This window comes from Hibiscus syriacus, unplaced genomic scaffold (genome assembly GCF_006381635.1).
Source record: "Hibiscus syriacus cultivar Baekdansim isolate YM2019G1 unplaced genomic scaffold, ASM638163v2 tig00110017_pilon, whole genome shotgun sequence".
Lineage (NCBI taxonomy): Eukaryota > Viridiplantae > Streptophyta > Magnoliopsida > Malvales > Malvaceae > Hibiscus > Hibiscus syriacus.
Window position 1 is genome coordinate 1248339 of NW_024062565.1, and position 19621 is coordinate 1267959.

The following is a 19621-nucleotide window of genomic DNA, read 5'->3' on the forward strand; positions in this document are numbered from 1 at the left end:
TGAAATGCAATTAATTCTATTTATTTAAACCTTTTTTAACCATCGACAACGCATACATATCCTTCAGACAAAACCGCTAAAACTCATAATTTATAAAGAAAATAACACTCCTCTTAATAATCTAAATCACTTACTTAAATAATAAAAAGTAGTATTAGGAAAATAGTTTAAAATGTTATTTTATTATATTCTATAGCCGCAGTGGGTCCTCATTCAACTACTTAACTAACTCAAGCCTTTGCTCATCAATGCGACTCACTGTCCTTTAAAAAACGATTAAATTATTTTTTTATTAAATATTCAAATTTAATTTATTAATTAATTAATTAAAATAAATATTATAAATATTTGTTATTTGAGTAATTTCTTAATCTATTTTAATTCATTCATAATATCAGATTCCAATCAATTATATGCGCATTATGTTTGTGTTGTCAAGAAAAATTCTAAATAAATATTAGAGTAAAATACACAAACAGTCCCTTGACTATAGGATAATACTTTATTGAGTCTCGTGACTATTAAAAGTTACAAAATGGTCATTCGATAATAGGAAGTTATTCTATTGAGTCATTAGATTATTAAAAGTTACAAAATGATCACCTGACTATAAATTATTTTCCAAACTCATCCTTTTTGGTTGAATTTTTTATGACAATTTGAGTTGTACGTTAACATGTTGATTGTGATATAATAAAATCTTATCTCATTGTCTCAAATGACTATCGTATCTTAGTCAACATGTTAACGTCCAACTAAAAAGGACAAGTTTAGAAAATAACGATTAGTCAAGTGACCATTTTGTAACTTTTAATAGCCGATGGACTTAACAAAATAACTCTCTATAGTCAAGTGATCATTTTATAAATAGTCTAAGGACTAACTAACTAAAGCATTATCCTTGTATCATTTGTGTACTTTACACTAAATATTATCTTGTAATCAATTATACTATTAAAAATATTATAATAATCATGATGCCAATTGAATTAAAGTTAAACTTATTGTAATTATATAATTAATTAATTTTTAAAATATATTATAAGTTAATATAAATATCAATATTAACCCATTTTTACCTAAAGTTTATAAAACTATTTTATAATAACAGGAAATTAATATTTATTAAACCATTCTCTAAAATAATGTTATTTTCTGAAATGTGATTTTCCCGTAAATCATGTCTATTTGACATGCTTGTCAAATAGATCCCATAAATTCCGGCCCGTAATTGCATGAAATTATGTCAATCATATTTTTTTTAACAAATTGGTCCTTTTTTTTCAAAATCACTTTTCCCCTTTGGCGCACAGTTATTTCTAATATATATATATATGGAATTAAACATTAATATTTGATCTATTGACCGATCATTTTATATTGAGTACCGCATAAGCGAGAGCGACTATCCCCAATTTATTTCATTCACAAACGACATGATTTGAATCCCTGACTTTGCTTAAGGAATTTAGTGTCTCATCCTATAAATCAGCTAGTTGTTGATATTCAATTTATATATTTAAAACTGATAATCGAGTTAAATTAACCACTTAAATCAAATAATTGAATTAATTGCATGTGCATATATGTGTGTCTTTATTTAATAATTTGCTTTTATGTACATAGGGATGACATTTGATTCGAACTCGACAGGTTTTGATCTGCTCGATCTTGTAGAGTCAGATTTAAAAAAAAAACTGAATTTGAGTTTAAAGTGAAAAGCACTCGATTCATTCCGAGATTGTTTTATTAGTTCAGATTTTAATAATATTAGAGTAATAATACAATAAAAAAGCAATAAATTCAATTTAACCCTTAGTGAAAAATTGTCATCCAAACTTCAACATGTACGAGTGAATTACATTAAGGAAATTTCCCATCGCTAAATCTTAAATTTTCTCCTATATATACCCCTCACCATTTCAATCTTCTTCATCCAAGCCCCCCTTCCTTTCTTCATTTTCCTCTTCGTATTCCCACTCCAAGAGGGGTTTGGTTTCATATCCCAAAAAAGCTCCATGGCTAAGCTTCTCGTTGCTTTCTTCTTGGCTCTCATTGCCATCTCCATGCTTCAAACAATGGTGGGTACCTTACCTTTTCCCCACATTACATCGAAAAATCGAAAGAAAATTTCTTTTGATTTTAAGTTGCAGACAAAATGAAAACCTGCAGTTTACGCCAGTCTAATCTTTGGGGTTTTGTTTGTTTGTTTTCATTGTAGGTAATGGCATCACATGGAAGAGGAGGTAACCATTATGATCAGGTAAATGCCGAAGCTTTGAAGATTTCATTTTGGTTTCAGTAGTTTTCTTTTTTTGGTCACATTCTGATCTGTTTGTTTACCGGGAAAATCCCCCCCCCATCTGCAGAAACGATATGGCCCTGGAAGTCTCAAGATTAACCGTAAGCAAACCACTTTCAAACTTTCATTGTTATTTTTTTTCTTATCTAGAAGATCAGATCTAAAAACATGGAAAAAAGGGCAAACTATAAATTTAATACATAAATTATCAGTTTTTGTCAATTTTAGTAACAAATTTTTTTATTTTTTATTTCATTTTAGTATCCTTAGTTAAAATTTTAACGCATTTATTACCTGAACTATTAGTCTTAGTCCGTTTTAGTACATAAACTTTCAATTTTTTTTTTAAATTTAACGATAAATTTTGAAATGATACTATAATGAAACAAAAATTAAAATTTTAACGGAGGGTACTGAAATAAAACAAAAATCAAATTTTAGGTATAATTTTGAAAAAAATAAAAGTTTAGATACTAAAACGAATTAAAATTAATATTTTATGTACTAAACGTATATTTTACCCTAAAACAATTAGCTTGAAGAAACATTGTCCTGGTAACATTTTATTCAAAATTCGTTTACACTGCATACAACTTTTAAAGGCAAAATTTTTAGCCCTTCTAATTCGGGGTGATGAAATGACCAGAATGCCCTTCCGAGTGCACAAGGAGGTGTAGCCAGACCCAGTACCACAAGCCATGTATGTTCTTCTGCCAGAAATGCTGCAGGACTTGCCTGTGTGTGCCTCCGGGGTATTATGGGAACAAGCAAGTTTGCCCTTGCTACAACGACTGGAAGACCAAGGAAGGAGGCCCCAAATGCCCTTAAATTTTCATTCACTTGGAGGGAACCCTAGTTTTAAAGTCTATCAATTCATCATTTTAAGCATGGAATTGTGGCACCGTGATGCTAACTTTATTATATTTGATGTTAGTTGTTGCTGGTGTTTTTATGTAATATTTTTAAAAAACATGTACCAATTTGTCACCCCATTAAATGAGAGTGGCTAATCTTTGCTCTATTTATTAATGAAGTTGGTGTTATTTAACTAGAGATTGTCCCATTTTCGAGATTCACAAATCTTATTTTTTTTAGTATAATTGATATATAATTTATTGATGGAAGAATTTAGATTGAACTCTTATATTTATTTTTAAAAAAATAGGGTAAAGTACATAAATCGTCATTGACTATAGGGTACTATTTTATTAAGTCTATCGAATATTAAAAGTTATAAAATTGTCATTTAGACTATAGAATGTTGTTTTGTTAAGTCTCTCTACTATTAAAAGTTATAAAATTATCATATTACTATTCATTATATTACAAATCTTTTTCGTTAAAAATTGACGATTGTTTAAGTTTGACGTTAACATGATTATTTTGATATAATAGTTGTTTAAGATTCTAGAATCATATTTTATCATATAATAATTAACAGGTTAACGTTACTCATTATATCATCCACTTTTTAAGGGAAATGACGAATTTTTAACATAATGAATAGTCAAATGATCATTTTGTAACTTTTAATAGTTGAGAGACTCAATAAATAAATACTCTATAGTCAAAGGAATATTTTATAACATTAAATAATTGAGGGATTTAATAAAATAATATCTTATAGTTAGGGGATCATTTGTGTACTTCACTAAAAAAATATCCCATCTCCACTAGTCATTGATTGCAAATCTTGCATCTTTTATCTTTCTTTTTGAAGTAAATTTGAAATAGGGTTCTAATCAATTTTTAGTGAAAAAATTCAAAATTTATTAACATAAAAGGGGCTCATTGAACCTTCTACACATGGGTTCAAAAATTATAATGTAAGGTCAGGGGTTTAAACTCTATCGTTTGTGAATAGAGCAAATTAAATTAGGAGGGTCGCATTCGCTTCTGCAGTACTCGATTTATATTAGTTAGTCAATAAATAGATTCATTTAGACTATAGAATGTTGTTTTGTTAAGTCTCTCCACTATTAAAAGTTATAAAATTGTCGTCTTACTATTCATTATATTACAAATCTTTTTCGTTAAAAATTGACGATGGTTTAAGTTTGACGTAAACATTATGATTTTGATATGATAGTTGTTTGAGATTCTAGAATCAAATTTTATCATATAATAATTAACAGGTTAACGTTCAACTCAGTATATCATCCACTTTTTAAGGGAAATGACGAATTTTTAACATAATGAATAGCCAAATGATCATTTTGTAACTTTTAATAGTTGAGAGACTCAATAAATAAATACTCTATAGTCGAAGGAATATTTTATAACAATAAATAATTGACTGATTTAGTAAAATAATATTCTATAATTAGGGGACCATTTGTATACTTCACTAAAAAAAAATCCCATCTCCCCTAGTCATTGATTGCAAATCTTGCATCTTTTATCTTTCTTTTTGAAGTAAATTTGAAATAGGGTTCTAATCAATTTTTAGTGAAAAAATTGAAAATTTATTAACATAAAAGGGGCTCATTGAACCTTCTACACATGGGTTCAAAAATTATAATGTAAGGTCAGGGTTTAAACTTTATCGTTTGTGAATAGAGCAAATTAAATTAGGAAGGTCGCCTTCGCTTCTGCAGTACTCGATTTATATTAGTTAGTCAATAAATCAGATATACAATTATGAAGAATTTGTATCGTATTATAATGTTTTGGGTAAACTACAAATTTAGTATATTAACTATCACTTTTACTTTGTTATAGTCATCCAACTATTATTTTTAAAATAACATATAATGTTACATTTTTATTTCATTTTAGTCACATGTCGATAATAATTAACAAAATTATTGATGTGATATTTAAAAAAATAATTTTAATGATGATGTGACATTACTTTATATTGACACGCTAACATCATTATTATTTTTAACTACAAGTGATAAGAATAATACAAAACATAATGTTATGTATGATTTTAAAATAAAAAACCTCGATGACCTAAAACGGAACCAAAATGATAGTTAAGATACCAAATGTATAGTTTGCCCTAAAACTATAATTTCGCTGCGAATTATAGTTTTATTTTTTGACTGATAAAGTGTTATAAAGTAGTATATGTTTTATGTAACCATTTGACAAGAACCGTTTAATCATCCTCATAAGTATAAGAACTCGAACCCGTAATCTCTAATAATAATAATTGTTCTCTTAACCACATATGCGAATTAGATCTTGAAAATGAAAAAATGAAGAAAAAAAAAGAGAATAACATGTAAACACAGGCAAACCGACTCCAATGATGGGTCCAATGGATTGATCATTGATGGGTCAGTTCACAGCTCTGAATTTAAGACCAATTAGAATTTGAAAAAAAAAACACATTTTATTATATAATAAATGATATTTTTACAAATTTTTATTAATTGATTAAGTAATTAAGAACGTTAATGTTATACTATTTTATTGTGTAGATTTAAATATTAATTTTTTATCTAGTAAATGTAATATCTTTTTATTTAATAAAGATGATATTTTGCTCATTCAAATGATTAATTTAAACTGCATATCATTGATGGAGATTTTTTCGTATGGATTTATTTGCAGGGATTACTGTCCAAGTAAAAACGCGCATATGATATTAATGATATTAATGTCTGCATATGAATACTGTTCAACTATATTTAGTATTTTTATACATGCATTGCATTTTATCTATATTTTTAATTTTTCTGACTGCCGGAGGTCTTCCACGGAAGCTACTCTCAACCTGGCGTTGGGGGCAGCCTACTACCCTACCTCCCCTTACCACATTGTATATGAGAATTGGGTTTTGTTGTTGTTGTTGTTGTAAATGATTAATTTAAACTATATATTATAAATATTTGTGATTAATTTTAATTTTTAGTGTTTAAAGAATTATAATTCAAAATAGGTGTTTAATATTTTTTCTGTTATATTTTTAGGTGTTTATTATTACAAAAAATTATTAAGTGATACGTGTCACATTTTATATTTTTTAAATAAATATTATTTTAAAAAATCTGAATGTAACACATGTTACTTAACAAATTTTTTAACAGCAGACACCTAAAAATAACGGAAAAAAATAAAAAATTAAACACCTATTTTTAACAAAAAATTCTTTAAACATAAAAAAATAATTTAAGTATAGTTTAAATACTTATTTTTGTATTAAACCTTAATATATTTATCATACTTAATTCAACGTTTAGATGCTTGATTCTTTTAGAGGTTAGAGTTTAAATTTTAATATCCATATAAATTTTATTCCTATACGGTGATGACACATATTACTATTTTATTGGTTAAATAAAAAGTAATTAAAAAAACTCATAATAATATTAACGTATCTAATTATTACTTTGTTTTATTTTGATTGTCGATTTTTTTAAAAAAAAAATCATACTTAACGTTTATTTTTAAATTTATTTTGGGCACTCGTCTCTCAGTAGTAGGTTAACGTACAACTCAGAATGCCGTCAAAACTTTAATAGAAAATGACGAGTTTAGAACATAATGAATAGTCAAGTGACCATTTTATAACTTTTAATAGTATGAGACTAAAAAAGTAACTATCTATAATTAAGGGATCATGTCAAGAGACTTAATAAACCATTTGTATGCTTTATCGTAAAGGCTTACAGATAAAAAGACTTTGCGATCTAAGTGGGTCAAATGGCGTTAGGCCCATTTATATTCCTTTTTCATTTCAAATTCCCGCCGAAACATCCCTCTTGAAATTTCGCTCAAATACTTTTCAACTCTTTCCTCTTCGTTTTATCAGTTTAGTTTTTTTATCCAGGGTTCACTCAAATCCTCCCTCGTTTTTTCAAACCCATTCAGCTCTAGCGATTTGGCTCAGCAGCCCTTCATCTCACTGTAGGGGATGAAAGCGTCGGATCAGTTCGCGACTCGCGAACCAGAACAGGCCCGAGTGGGATCTCGAGGCCCGAGATTAGTAATCAACGAGATGGTGATGAGGAACTTCAAGTCTTACGCCGGCGAACAGCGCGTTGGTCCTTTTCACAAGGTTAGAGTCTTTAATTTTTTTTATTGTTCACTTTTTAATAGTTTTTGTTTGGTTTCTGGGGAAGTGCCGGTAATGGCGTTAGGGAAATTGAAAATATGCACAATGTTAACTCGAATTGCAGTTTTATTTCTCATTTCTCTTGCGGTTTTAACTCTTTTTCTTTGATTACTGAGAAAGTACTGGGAATCGAGAAGGAAAACAGGAGATTGATGTTAAAAATTTTGAAATTTTTTTAGTCTCTTTTAGTTTTTTCTTCTTCTTGAAATAATACAACGTAGAGCGTGAGCTTTTAATCTTTTTGTTAGTAGTCTAAGTTCTGCTTAATCGCGGAGGAAAAAATGAAATGAGAAATAAAATAAAATTGATATGATAACTGCTCGGACTGAACTATTAGCGTTTCATTCTTCTGGTTCCCGAGAAAGTCGATGGAAAATTGAGTGTAGAGTTGCTAAAGGCTATTATAACTTCAAAAATTTAAGTCAAATTATGTCTTTTTTTTCTTCAAATGATTTGATTTCGCATTTCAAATCTTAGTTCCAGTCAAGTTTCTTCACTGAAACTGTTTAATAAGCCAAAAAAATTGTTGGTTTCGTTTTAGGAAATTAAAAACTCTTTGCTATAAAGTTTTAAATCCTTTTTATGTTTTCCCCAATGAAATTTAGAGTTTTTCTGCTGTGGTTGGGCCAAATGGAAGTGGTAAGAGCAATGTGATAGATGCCATGCTTTTTGTATTTGGGAAGAGAGCAAAGCAGGTAACATTTATGGCTACTGTTCTATAATTTCGGTATTTATCTTGTTTTTTGCTCTTATATGGTTACAATGGCCCTTCTTATAATATATCTAGCAATACCTTTTGATTATTTCCCTTTCTCTAAATTCTTTTGGGTTCAATTTTGCTGATCTAACTGTGCAGATGCGGCTTAATAAAGTTTCAGAACTAATTCACAATTCAACTAATCATCAGAATCTTGACAGTGCTGGTGTTTCTGTTCATTTCCAGGAGATTATTGATTTGGTGAGTCTTTTGCATCTGGTTTTTTTCTGGAGTTTGGGGATAGCTTTTTAACTTAGTGCCTAAATGGGTATAAGCAGAGGTTTTGAGAAGTTAAATGCAGCAAATTATTTTATCTACTCATATATGTCAAAAGACTTGAGTCTTTGCTCATTGAATTCACTGTTTTATGTCCGAATAACATGGAACTTTAAGACTTTTGAGGTGGTGATACTCTGGAACGATTTCTCTATTGACTGCAGGATGATGGGACTTATGAAGCTGTTCCAGGAAGTGAATTTGTTATTACTCGGGTTGCATTTCGGGATAACTCCTCCAAATATTACATCAATAAATGTACTAGTAACTTTACTGAAGTTACAAAGAAATTGAAAGGGAAAGGAGTTGATCTTGACAATAACCGGTTTCTTATTCTTCAGGTACAATATAGTTGAAAGGTTGTGTATTTAGAAATTTCAAGATCTTTTTCTAATTCTCTTCATATTTTACTGGTTATTATCAGGGTGAGGTTGAGCAAATTTCACTCATGAAGCCAAAAGCACAAGGGCCTCATGATGAAGGTTTCCTCGAATATTTGGAGGACATAATAGGAACGAACAAATATGTTGAAAAGATTGAAGAATCATCTAAGGAGTGAGTATTTTTTTCTGAACTCTTAGTTGAGGTTTATATTGTTACTATCTCCTCCACCCTATTCCAGCTTTTGGAACCTGTATGCATACAGAAATCAGTTCACAAAATGTCCTTCCTGTTTCTCACGAGTATTTAAGACTCTAGCCTGTATTTGAACTTTGATCACCTTATTCTTGCTAGCTATCAAGACGGGCCACCATAGTGAATGGATTATTAGCAGTCTACTGCCTTCTAGTCTTGTACATGTCTTACACTATTTCATGTTATTTTCCTTTTTGCTTCTAGGTTAGAACGTCTCAATGAAAACGATCAAGTGTTGTGCAAATGGTTAAATTATCAGAGAAAGAAAGAGATAGCTTGGAGGTTTGTTAATGATGATATTTCCCCCTTTTCTAGATTGATATAGTCTATAAAATGTGCCCTTAAAATGATATATTTTCTTTGCAATAGGATGTTAAGAATGAGGCAGAAGCTTACATGTTGAAAGAGTTTTCTCTCTTGAAATGGCAAGAGAAAGCTGCAAAATTGGCTCATGAAGATACCAAAACAAAAATGAATGAACTACAGGAGAACTTGTCCAACTTAGAAGAAATTTTGAAGAATAAAAGGTTATGTTTAAGATATGCATTCAGTTCTCACGCCTATACTTAAATATGTAATGGGATTTACAGTTGTGATATCCGAATTCAGGGAAGAGATTAAGGGAAACAGTAAGTGGTTGAAGGAGCTTGAGTCTGTGCATAACACTCACCTTGCAAGAAAAGAGGTTTGCATTTGATTGGTGTATGCTCCACAGTGATATGCTTATGGAAATACTTTAACTTGATTATTAGGCAGCTGTCTATGTGATGATTATGTTAGCTTTATCAGTAAGGGTTGGCTTATCAAAATGATTACCGAATGGCTTTTATTGTAAATAATTAGGAACTTGAAAATGATTTGAGAACCTGTAAGGAAGAATTCAAGGAGTTTGAAAGGCAGGATGTCAAATACAGGGAAGATTTGAGGCATATGAAACAGAAGCTGAAGAAGCTAGAGGATAAACTTGAAAAGGTACTTGAAATAACTGACTTGAATTATGTTCTTGGCTTCATGAGTACATCTCACTTTGCCTTGCATTCCAGGATTCATTAAAAATTGAGGATGTGTGACAAAGGACTGCGAAAACTCAAAAAATCTTATCCCAAAACTTGAAGAGAAGATTCCAAAGCTTCAAAAGCTTTTGCTAGATGAGGAGAAAGTCCTTGATGAAATGAAAGAGAACTTTAAAGGTAATATGATCTTCTTGGACTCTTATTTAGAAATTTCATTAGGCTGTGGGAATAAAGTAGACATTCCTTATTAAAAATGGATCAATCTTATTTAGTTAGAAATAATGGTTTAATTCTTTTGAGCTCGTGGTGGTTTGCAATCTAGCTAACAGCTTTTTTTTTATTGCTTGATGAGCAGTTGAAACTGAGAAATATCGTTCCGAGCTTTCGAAGGTTCGTGCTGAACTAGAACCTTGGGAGAAAGAGATGATCGTGCATAAGGGAAAACTTGAAGTTGCTCACACTGAACGCAGCCTTCTAACTCAAAAGGTGTGGCCATAATATTGCTATTCACTTGCTAACTAGATTGATAAATTTATGAGATTTTAGCTTATCTTTCTTCCGTCAATATTTTAGTTATTGCACTTTTCCCTTCTCTTTGTTAGGTTCGAATAGGAGTCAATTGCATTGAACTTTTATATATTGAAACTGTTTTTCCTCCATAAAAATAAGTTTAATAAGCCCGTGTCATTAAGCACAGTTGTTTCTGGAAATTTTCATGAGGAGCCAAACATACATTACATGAAACCCAAAGCAACAAGTTAGGTGGCTTAGTTTTATCGCTTATCCTTTTCCTGTGGGTTATGTAATTGTACTGTATCACTGGTAGAAGTCATATGAATATTTATAAGCTGCTATCATGACATTCTTTTGTTCAAAGTTTCTTTGACTCTACTTGTCTGATCGCATTTATTGCAGAGATACATATTCAGCCAGAAAAGATAGTTTGAGACACCTTGTTTTCTCATGATTGAGCTATCAATGAAATTGCATACTTGCAATTGAACAATTCATAGAAAGTTAATTTTGCATTTGTTTCTGCATTTGTATTCTTAGGGAGTTTATTGTGAGCATCTTTGTTAGAGAAGATACAAAAGATGGCTTAATTTGAAAGTTGACTCTTTCAGCATGAAGCTGCTCATACAGCTTTAAAGGACGCTCGAAAAGAGATGGACAGCATATTGGGGAAAACTGAAACTATGAATGCTGCCATTAAGGCTAAGCAAACTGACCTGGAGAAAAACAAGCTTGAAGCATTGAAAGCCCGCAAATTGGAACAGGTTCATGATTCCATGATAATCTGTTGATACAGGGTTTTCCTTTAGGCTAATTTTCTTTTCCAAGTTCTTTTTTCATCATGGAATATGTTGTGAACAAACAATGTTCTGCAGGAATGCATCAAAGAACAAGATGCGCTGGTTCCTCTTGAACAAGCAGCAAGAGAGAAGTTTGCCGAACTGAAGTCGGTGCTCGATTCTGAGAAGAGCCAGGGATCCTCCATTCTTTCAAACTATCTTCTATTAGCTCTTGCTATGTTTTCTAGCTTCAGGGAGTATTAGCTGGTACTCTGTGGTTTTATTTGTTAAAGTGCCGGGATGTGCTTGTACATGTAGTATTATTCTTTATATTTGAATCCATACAACGATATTTTATTTAGATTTGAATCCATTCATTGTTTTCTTCTTTTTTGCTCCTATTATATTTTATTTTGATTTGAATCCATACAATGATAAAGTATAAACATTTGTTTGTTGCAGACCTTCCTTTTCTAGTCATTTAGTTGCATGGTGTGGTGTTTAATACATTAATTTTATCACTGTTTCATATTTTCCTACGATATTTACATTGAAGTTATTCTGTGGTATTTACTTATTTGTCATCTTGCAGCAAAGTATGATGTTGCCATCTCAACTGCATGTCCCGGACTTGATTATATTGTTGTGGAAACCACCGCTGCAGCACAAGCATGTGTTGAACTACTCCGTAGGGAGCAACTTGGTATTGCGACATTCATGATTCTGGTATGAGTTGTCCTCTGAGAAAAATGTACTTAATATGTTCATACCTAAGTGAATAGACTCTCTGAACTGACCTGGCTGATTGTTGTTACCGATCTTAGAATCTAAATGGTGGCTAAAAAATTGTCATCTTATAGTTTACACTGGCCAGTTGAACATTACTATCAATAATTTAGATTTCTTTGGCATGGAATCTGTGAAAGTATTCTTTTTGGATAAAAATTTATGAACTTTGTGCTGTGAGCCAGTGAAATATTTTAATATTTCATATGTTATGTAGTGGATTATAGGTGTGCAGTTGCCATAATGTGGTCACATGTAACATTTTAACTGGGAATTGTCATGTTTAGGATATTGGCTCTTAATTTAATCATGATTTCCATTTCTTCCTGACTCGTGCAGGAGAAGCAGGTTGAACTTTTAGAGAGGTCCAAGGAGAAAGTAAAACCCCCCGAGGGAGTTCCACGTCTCTATGATTTGATCAAAGTTCAAGATGAAAGAATGAAACTTGCTTTCTATGCATCCCTGGGAAACACAGTTGTTGCAAAAGATCTTGATCAGGTAGATAACCATTTCTCCGTCATTAAGCAGACTGATGAATAATTCATTTCATGTACGACATGGTAATGTTTGAATATCCGCTAAAATTTCAGAACTTAGATGATATTTATAGTGGCATATGAGATTTTAGGTAATGCCAGCAGACATATGAGCTCATAGGAAAGTGCAATCCTTTTGATATGGTTGTTATATTAGGAAGCTTGGCATTATTTCAGATAACAACTAATTCATTCTCTCTTCAACTCAGGCAACACGTATAGCTTATGGTGGAAACAGAGAATTTCAACGTGTTGTAACCCTTGATGGTGCTCTTTTTGAAAGATCCGGTACCATGAGTGGTGGAGGAAGCAAGCCGCGTGGTGGTAAGATGGGGACATCTATTCGAGCCAGCAGTGTGTCTAGGGAAACCGTTATTGCTGCCGAGAAGGAGCTTGCTAATATGGTTGATTCATTAAAAGCCATCAGGCAAAAAATTGCTGATGCAGTAAGCCGCTACCAAGCCTCAGAAAAAGTAGTCGCAGAGTTGGAGATGGAGATAGCTAAAAGCCTAAAAGAGGTAGTTCAACACGGTCAATTTTATATAGCTTATCATTTGTTAATTGGAGTCTAGCAATATTTTCTCATGTTCAAAAACAGGTTGACAGCTTCAATTCAGAATATAAATATCTCGAAAAGCAACTTGATTCCCTGGAAGCTGCATCACGGCCAAAGCAAGATGAAATTGATAGACTGGAGGAGCTTAAGAAGATAATTTCTACTGAAGAAAAAGAAATTGATAGACTCATCCAAGGGTCAAAAAAGTTGAAGGAAAAGGTGGGCGAACGTTTGCTAATTTCTTTGAAGCTAGAAACTTTAGGGTCAATTTGGATGGCAATGTGCAAGCTCACGCATCCTATTTATATTAATTGATGCCACATTATTTACTAACTTTATCCTATACTTTTAGGCTTTGGATCTGCAGAATAAAATAGAACATGCTGGCGGTGAAAGGTTGAAAACGCAGAAGGCTAAGGTTGAAAAGATACAATCTGTAAGTTCTGCAGGACACATAATTTATAACTTCCTTTATGCAATATTCATTATTAACATAATCCATGCTTCTAATTTTGTTAGGATATTGACAAGAATAGCACAGAGATCAACCGTCACAAGGTTCAAATAGAGACGGGTGAGAAAATGGTGAAGAAATTAACAAAGGGGATTGAGGAGTCAAAGAAGGAGAAAGAACGAATCATTGAGGGGAAGGATAAGATGCAGGGCGTGTTTAAAGAAATAGAGCAGAAGGCATTTACTGTTCAAGAGAATTATAAGAAAGTGCAGAAGGTTTTAAACTTTCTTCCTCTACCTTTTCCTATTCCTTATGATAATGAAGAAAACAGTTCCTTGCCTCATACCAATGCATGATTTGTTTCTTCTTTTAATAGGTAATTGATGAACATGGAGAAGTACTGGAGAAGTCAAAATCGGAATACGAAAGAGTGAAAAAAGATGTTGATCAATTGCGTGCATCAGAGGTAATATGCAATTTAAGGCTTCTTTTTTATTGCTTAGGCTTATGCTTAAGGGCGAGCAAATTCGGTTGTTTCTCCTTATGTTTGTTTTAACCATATCAATTTGTAATTCTCAGGTCGATGCTGACTTCAAGTTGCAAGACATGAAAAAGACGCATAAGGAGTTAGAAATGAAGGGGAAGGGCTACAAGAAAAAACTCAATGAGTTGGAAACCAGTCTACAAAAGCATATGGAACAGTATGTGTTTCTATGGTTTAAAATTAATCGCTTTTGTAAATGACATTTTATCTTGTCTGTTGCAGGATACAGAAAGATCTTGTAGAGACTGAAAAGCTTCAAGCAACTTTGGCTGGTGAGACCCTGACCGAGGCCTGTGACCTGAAAAGGGCCCTTGAAACGGTGACTTTACTGGAGACACAACTGAAGGAGATGAATCCCAACCTCGATTCAATCTCAGAGTATGGATTTTTGTTCCGTTAATCTTAATATTTCCAAAGAGTGATCTATTTTCCTCCATGGATGTGCACTAAAGCACTTGATATTACAGATATCGACAAAAGGTATCACTGTATAACGAGCGAGTTGAGGATCTTAACACAGCTACTCAACAGCGTGACGATGTAAAGAAGCAGTATGATGAATGGAGAAAGAAAAGGTACGGACATCCCCTGATGTTATTTTTCCCTCTTGTGAATTTTATGTTTTCAGCTGAAACTTTTATAATTATGATGTCTAGGCTGGACGAGTTCATGGCAGGATTCAATGCAATATCTTTGAAGTTAAAGGAAATGTATCAGGTTTGTCTTCGCACCTACCGAAAACTGAGACCGTTATTAGTACAATTACCCTTATCTGCTTCTAACTAACTGCACTGAACAGATGATCACACTTGGAGGGGATGCAGAGCTTGAACTAGTGGACTCTTTGGATCCATTCTCCGAAGGTGTTGTTTTCAGTGTTAGACCCCCAAAGAAGAGCTGGAAGAACATTGCAAACTTATCCGGCGGTGAAAAGGTTGCATCTCTGTCTTGACTGCCTGTTTATGAATGATCAACATGCATGTCACGACTTATCGGTCTGTATCATAATCGAGAATTATGGTTTACATTCATGATACAGCTTGATGGGCTGGGTCGTGACAATGCATGCCGATGCATTGTTCGACATCCCTTTATTCACATACTAGACACAAGTCTAAGATGACTTTGGTGTCGGATATAAGTATATATATGACGTAAATTGTTTATTCTCGTGACTGATTCCAGACTCTCAGCTCGTTAGCTCTTGTTTTCGCTCTTCACCATTACAAGCCAACCCCACTCTATGTCATGGATGAAATCGATGCAGCACTAGGTACATCTTCGACAGATCATACCATTCTTTTCATTTCTTAGGTTCATTTTACATACACTTTCATTGCATCTCCAGACTTCAAGAATGTTTCCATCGTCGGACATTACGTCAAGGATCGGACAAAGGATGCACAGTTTATAATCATAAGGTAAATTCCATTCCTTCCGGTAAATTTCGAGTTTGAATCTTAATATCTATGACTCATATTCATTTACTCGATTTGTTTTCGTATATTGTGACAAAATGCAGCCTCAGGAATAACATGTTCGAGTTGGCCGATCGACTTGTCGGAATCTACAAAACCGATAATTGCACTAAGAGCATCACCATCGATCCCAACAGTTTTGTGGTGGGCGAGCAAGCTGCATGATTCAATGAGATTGATTCCTTTCCTAATCTGTTTATTCCATAATATTAACCAAACTACATCTATTTATATATATATATCATGTATGAACTATGAACTTGTTGACGTAAGTGTTATTGAATTTTATTTTATATTTGATAGAATATTAATTTAATATACTCTATAAATGATTTTTTAAAGTTCATTTATTAATTATATATAGTAATGATTAATTATAAATAGGTTTATTTATTAATTATAAAATTTATTTTTACATTTTTTGTTAAATATAATTAATTGAAATTTATAAAATTAATAATATAAATTTTTTATTTTGTTAAAGGATAGTAAAGTCACTTTAGACTTATTTCTCCCCCATTCATTAACGCTATTTTACCTAACCAAGCACTGAATTACTCATTTTTAGATTTTATTTTTCTGAATAATTAAGTCTTTTAAGAATGTTTTTGAAAGAATTAATTTATTGAGTTAACCAGTTTATATAAAACGATTTTAAACTCTAATATGCTCATTTCTAATTATTTTATTTTTATAAAAAATGTATTATATATGTTAAAGTCAATCAATTTTATAAATAAATGAATTTCTATCTAAAATAATAATACTTACATTAAAAAATAGATTAATCAAATATCATGCATACCTGAATCTTAGAGTTCTGTTACTTTGCAACCACGGATAATCAAAACTAAAACGTAACGTTAGGTATTATTTTGAAGCAAAAAATAATTAGTCGACTAAAACTAAACAAAATCGGTAATCGGAGTATTGAAGGCGTGTTTTATTTTAAAATATTTAAAATCTATTTTTCTATTCATAAATATTTTAATAAATAAATAATGTCAAAAGAGTTAATTATAACTAAAATTGACACTGGTGATCCTGTCTTCTTCTTCACCCACCTTTGGAATTATGGTGAAAGGTGACCCCATTGCTTTTGTCCTAAAGCATTGATATTTTTTTTCACAGGGAGAACTCTCAACCACCTTTTAAGGTTGGATTAAATGAATTTGTTAGATAAAAATTATTAATTTATTAAATTTACCGATCAAATATTAATTTGATCGATATCATTATTATTATAGTATTTAATAAATTATTAATTTTTTAAATAATTTTATGTGATTATAATATAATCTCAATTATTAACAATTCACACACACGTTCATTTAACACATGTTTGAACCCAATTTTTTTTATAGAGAAAACAACCTTAAATATAAATATAATATTTTAGTTTTTTAAAATTTAAATTAAAAATATTTTTAAAATTTCCACCACCAAACCTTAGAATAAAATTTTAATAAATTGTGTAAATTAAAATTTATTTAATCCTATTTATTTGAATATAAATTTTTAAATTTTTAATACATTGTATAAACTAAAATTTGTAGGACTATATTAAAATTTCATAAATATTTATTCAGTTGAGCCAATTCAACTGAATTATTAAAGTTGTAACTGAAAATTTCATTAACCTTTCATCTGTAATTTCTGTTCCTTAATTCTCAGCAAATTTCAGCCTCGGAAAAATTGGTTTGGGGGGGGGGGAATTAGACAATCATCAATGATTTCCCACTTTTTGGACCCATTTGAAGAACAGATTATTCTCTTCATTTCCGTAGTTTCCCCTCTCATTTTCTTGATGTAAAGGAAGAAAAAAAAAGGGCATACTTGTGTCTAAATACACAACCTTGCTTTGAAGATTCAAGGATTTAGCCTACAAAACCATTGTTGTACCCTTCAAAAGCTTTTAGAACATAGAAAACTATGTTTAAACCAAAGAATTTGTAATGTATCCGAGCATCGGTACGTTTTCTTTCCTAAGTTTTTTCATGTATTTAAAGGGTTTTCGAGAGGTTATACTCAATACCTATGCCTGAGTATGTGTAGGATACAGTTCAAGCTAAATAAAGAATCGAAGCAACATAGATAGTAACCGACATTTACGTATGCCGCTTTCTCGATTTAATACATTCCAACCCAACTAGGCACTTTTAGTGTAATAGAACCGAGAAAGGAAAATATAAGCAATACAACAATAGACATTTATACATGGCTATAGAGTTCGTCCCATAAAGTGGCTAATCAAATATTCCTTTACAAACAAGAGACCTTCTACGACGTCCCTAACTGTCGAACAAGTAAACTTCACAAGACCAACTTGGCAGTGAAATATGACTACGAAGCTAAAAAATGTATGCAAATTTATGGTTTCTATGCCATATCGGTCAAACGAGTCCAGCGTGTCTAAAACTATATGTGCCTTGGCAGTGACAAAATATTATAACATCAAAGATAAGTGACAAAGCTTGAAGAATTAACAAGCAACATATCAAAGAAAGCAATCATCAATGTCGAATAGTTCAACATAACACATTAATTTAATATCGAAAGAGCTTCGAATTTCAACGATCACAAAAGCTTTAAGATGTAAATTATCATAAAGAAAGAGTGATCAAACAAATGAGAGAAAATATTCTTATATTCTCCACTATCGACTGTATGTAATCCTTACAAATTATTACCGTTAGAGCTTATTTAAAGACAACATAGTTTTCGGATAAACTAACCACAGAAAGCGCTCCTCTCCGCATTATGACTACTTTTCTCTATTGCTTTAATTCATCTCTCTATCATATCCCAAGATCCTACTTCTTGTTCTTTCTTTGCTTCTTTGGCCCCGGAACCTCCAATCTGCCGACAGGACATCCGGACCGAGCTTGAAAAACGAGCACCGCTCTCCCGTTAATCGGTGCCATCTTCTTTAACTCGGCTTCCAATTCCCTGTGATGATCCGGCGGCAACTCGAAAAGTCCTCTTTTAGCACCGTCTTTAACCAAAGTGTTGGAGTTCTTAATACACTCCTCCGTTTCTAATTGGATGTCGAATTCGGCCCGCCTTCCTAAGACCTTTACAATAAGGGTTCCTGCATTTCCTAGTTGTACACAGAAGCAAAATACAAGTAGCTATGCAGCACAACAAAAGCCTAATCCTATGGATGCATATATCAATGGAGTTCTCATGATTTCCTCTTTAAACATATAAAAGACGGGTTCGATGAATTCGATCATTTTCAAAGATACACACCTTAAAGTTGGGAACAACAAGAATCCACAAGCAGCAATCACAGCAATTAAGATGAACACATCAATGGCGGCAGATCTTGATCCTTCACAAAACAGAATTTCTAAACAACTTGATGAATTGGATGCCTTTTGTTTCTTGGGAAAACTGTTCCTCGATGATGATGATTTGGGGTTCATTGGAAAATCATCTGGATCAAAAGAATTCGCCATGATTGTAGCTGAGGAAGCCTGGTCAACGGAGTTGCAGACTGAGATTGAGATATGGAAATTGACCATTTCAAATCAAACCCAGAATTTTAAATCCAAAAAATCGAAAAGAACAAAAGAAACCCAACGAATGAAAATGAATATCTGTCAATTTTCCTTCAATCCAAACTGTAAATCCAGATCAAACCCACCTCATAAAACCTCAAAAGGCAACAAATTTTCCTCAAGATCAAGTGTTTCTTAGTATCCAAATGAGTAAATTCCTTCAGAAAACGCCCGAGGAATCGAAATTTTCAATCCCAAATTGTGTTTGAGATTGAATGAGGAAGCAGAAGAAGCTTTGCGATTGCAATAATTTATATCAGGAGAGAGAGAGAGAGAGAGAGAGACAGAGAGGAATAGTCTTTTTTAACCTTATACATTGTTAATTCTTGGATAAACTATGTATTTAGTACCCAGACTATC

General features: G+C 32.0%; 2 protein-coding genes and 1 pseudogene across 2 annotated transcripts; 2 read left to right on the forward strand and 1 right to left on the reverse strand.

The window, feature by feature from the left end:
* The first annotated feature begins 1947 nt into the window (after window positions 1-1947).
* Window positions 1948-3135, forward strand: LOC120212920 (gibberellin-regulated protein 4-like). Its single transcript, XM_039211105.1, has 4 exons — window positions 1948-2081; window positions 2222-2263; window positions 2370-2403; window positions 2949-3135. Exons 1-4 carry the CDS (start codon window positions 2019-2021, stop codon window positions 3128-3130), a joined length of 321 nt encoding a protein of 106 aa, XP_039067036.1. The 5' UTR covers window positions 1948-2018; the 3' UTR covers window positions 3131-3135.
* A 3969-nt stretch (window positions 3136-7104) lies between these two features.
* LOC120212921 (structural maintenance of chromosomes protein 4-like) lies at window positions 7105-15958 on the forward strand. Its single transcript, XM_039211106.1, is given in 30 exon segments — window positions 7105-7313; window positions 7976-8065; window positions 8227-8328; window positions 8568-8744; window positions 8828-8958; window positions 9244-9257; window positions 9260-9321; window positions 9409-9566; window positions 9649-9724; window positions 9883-10011; window positions 10083-10103; window positions 10106-10229; window positions 10408-10538; window positions 11177-11329; window positions 11441-11618; window positions 11937-12070; window positions 12470-12628; window positions 12876-13184; window positions 13265-13441; window positions 13575-13658; window positions 13742-13951; window positions 14053-14142; window positions 14256-14377; window positions 14443-14598; window positions 14688-14795; window positions 14877-14937; window positions 15020-15154; window positions 15406-15493; window positions 15569-15641; window positions 15743-15958. Coding segments are annotated over 30 exon segments (3717 nt in total). The 5' UTR covers window positions 7105-7169; the 3' UTR covers window positions 15864-15958.
* Window positions 15959-18320: 2362 nt separating this feature from the next.
* Window positions 18321-19337, reverse strand: LOC120212919 (annotated as a pseudogene).
* Between the last annotated feature and the right edge of the window lie 284 nt (window positions 19338-19621).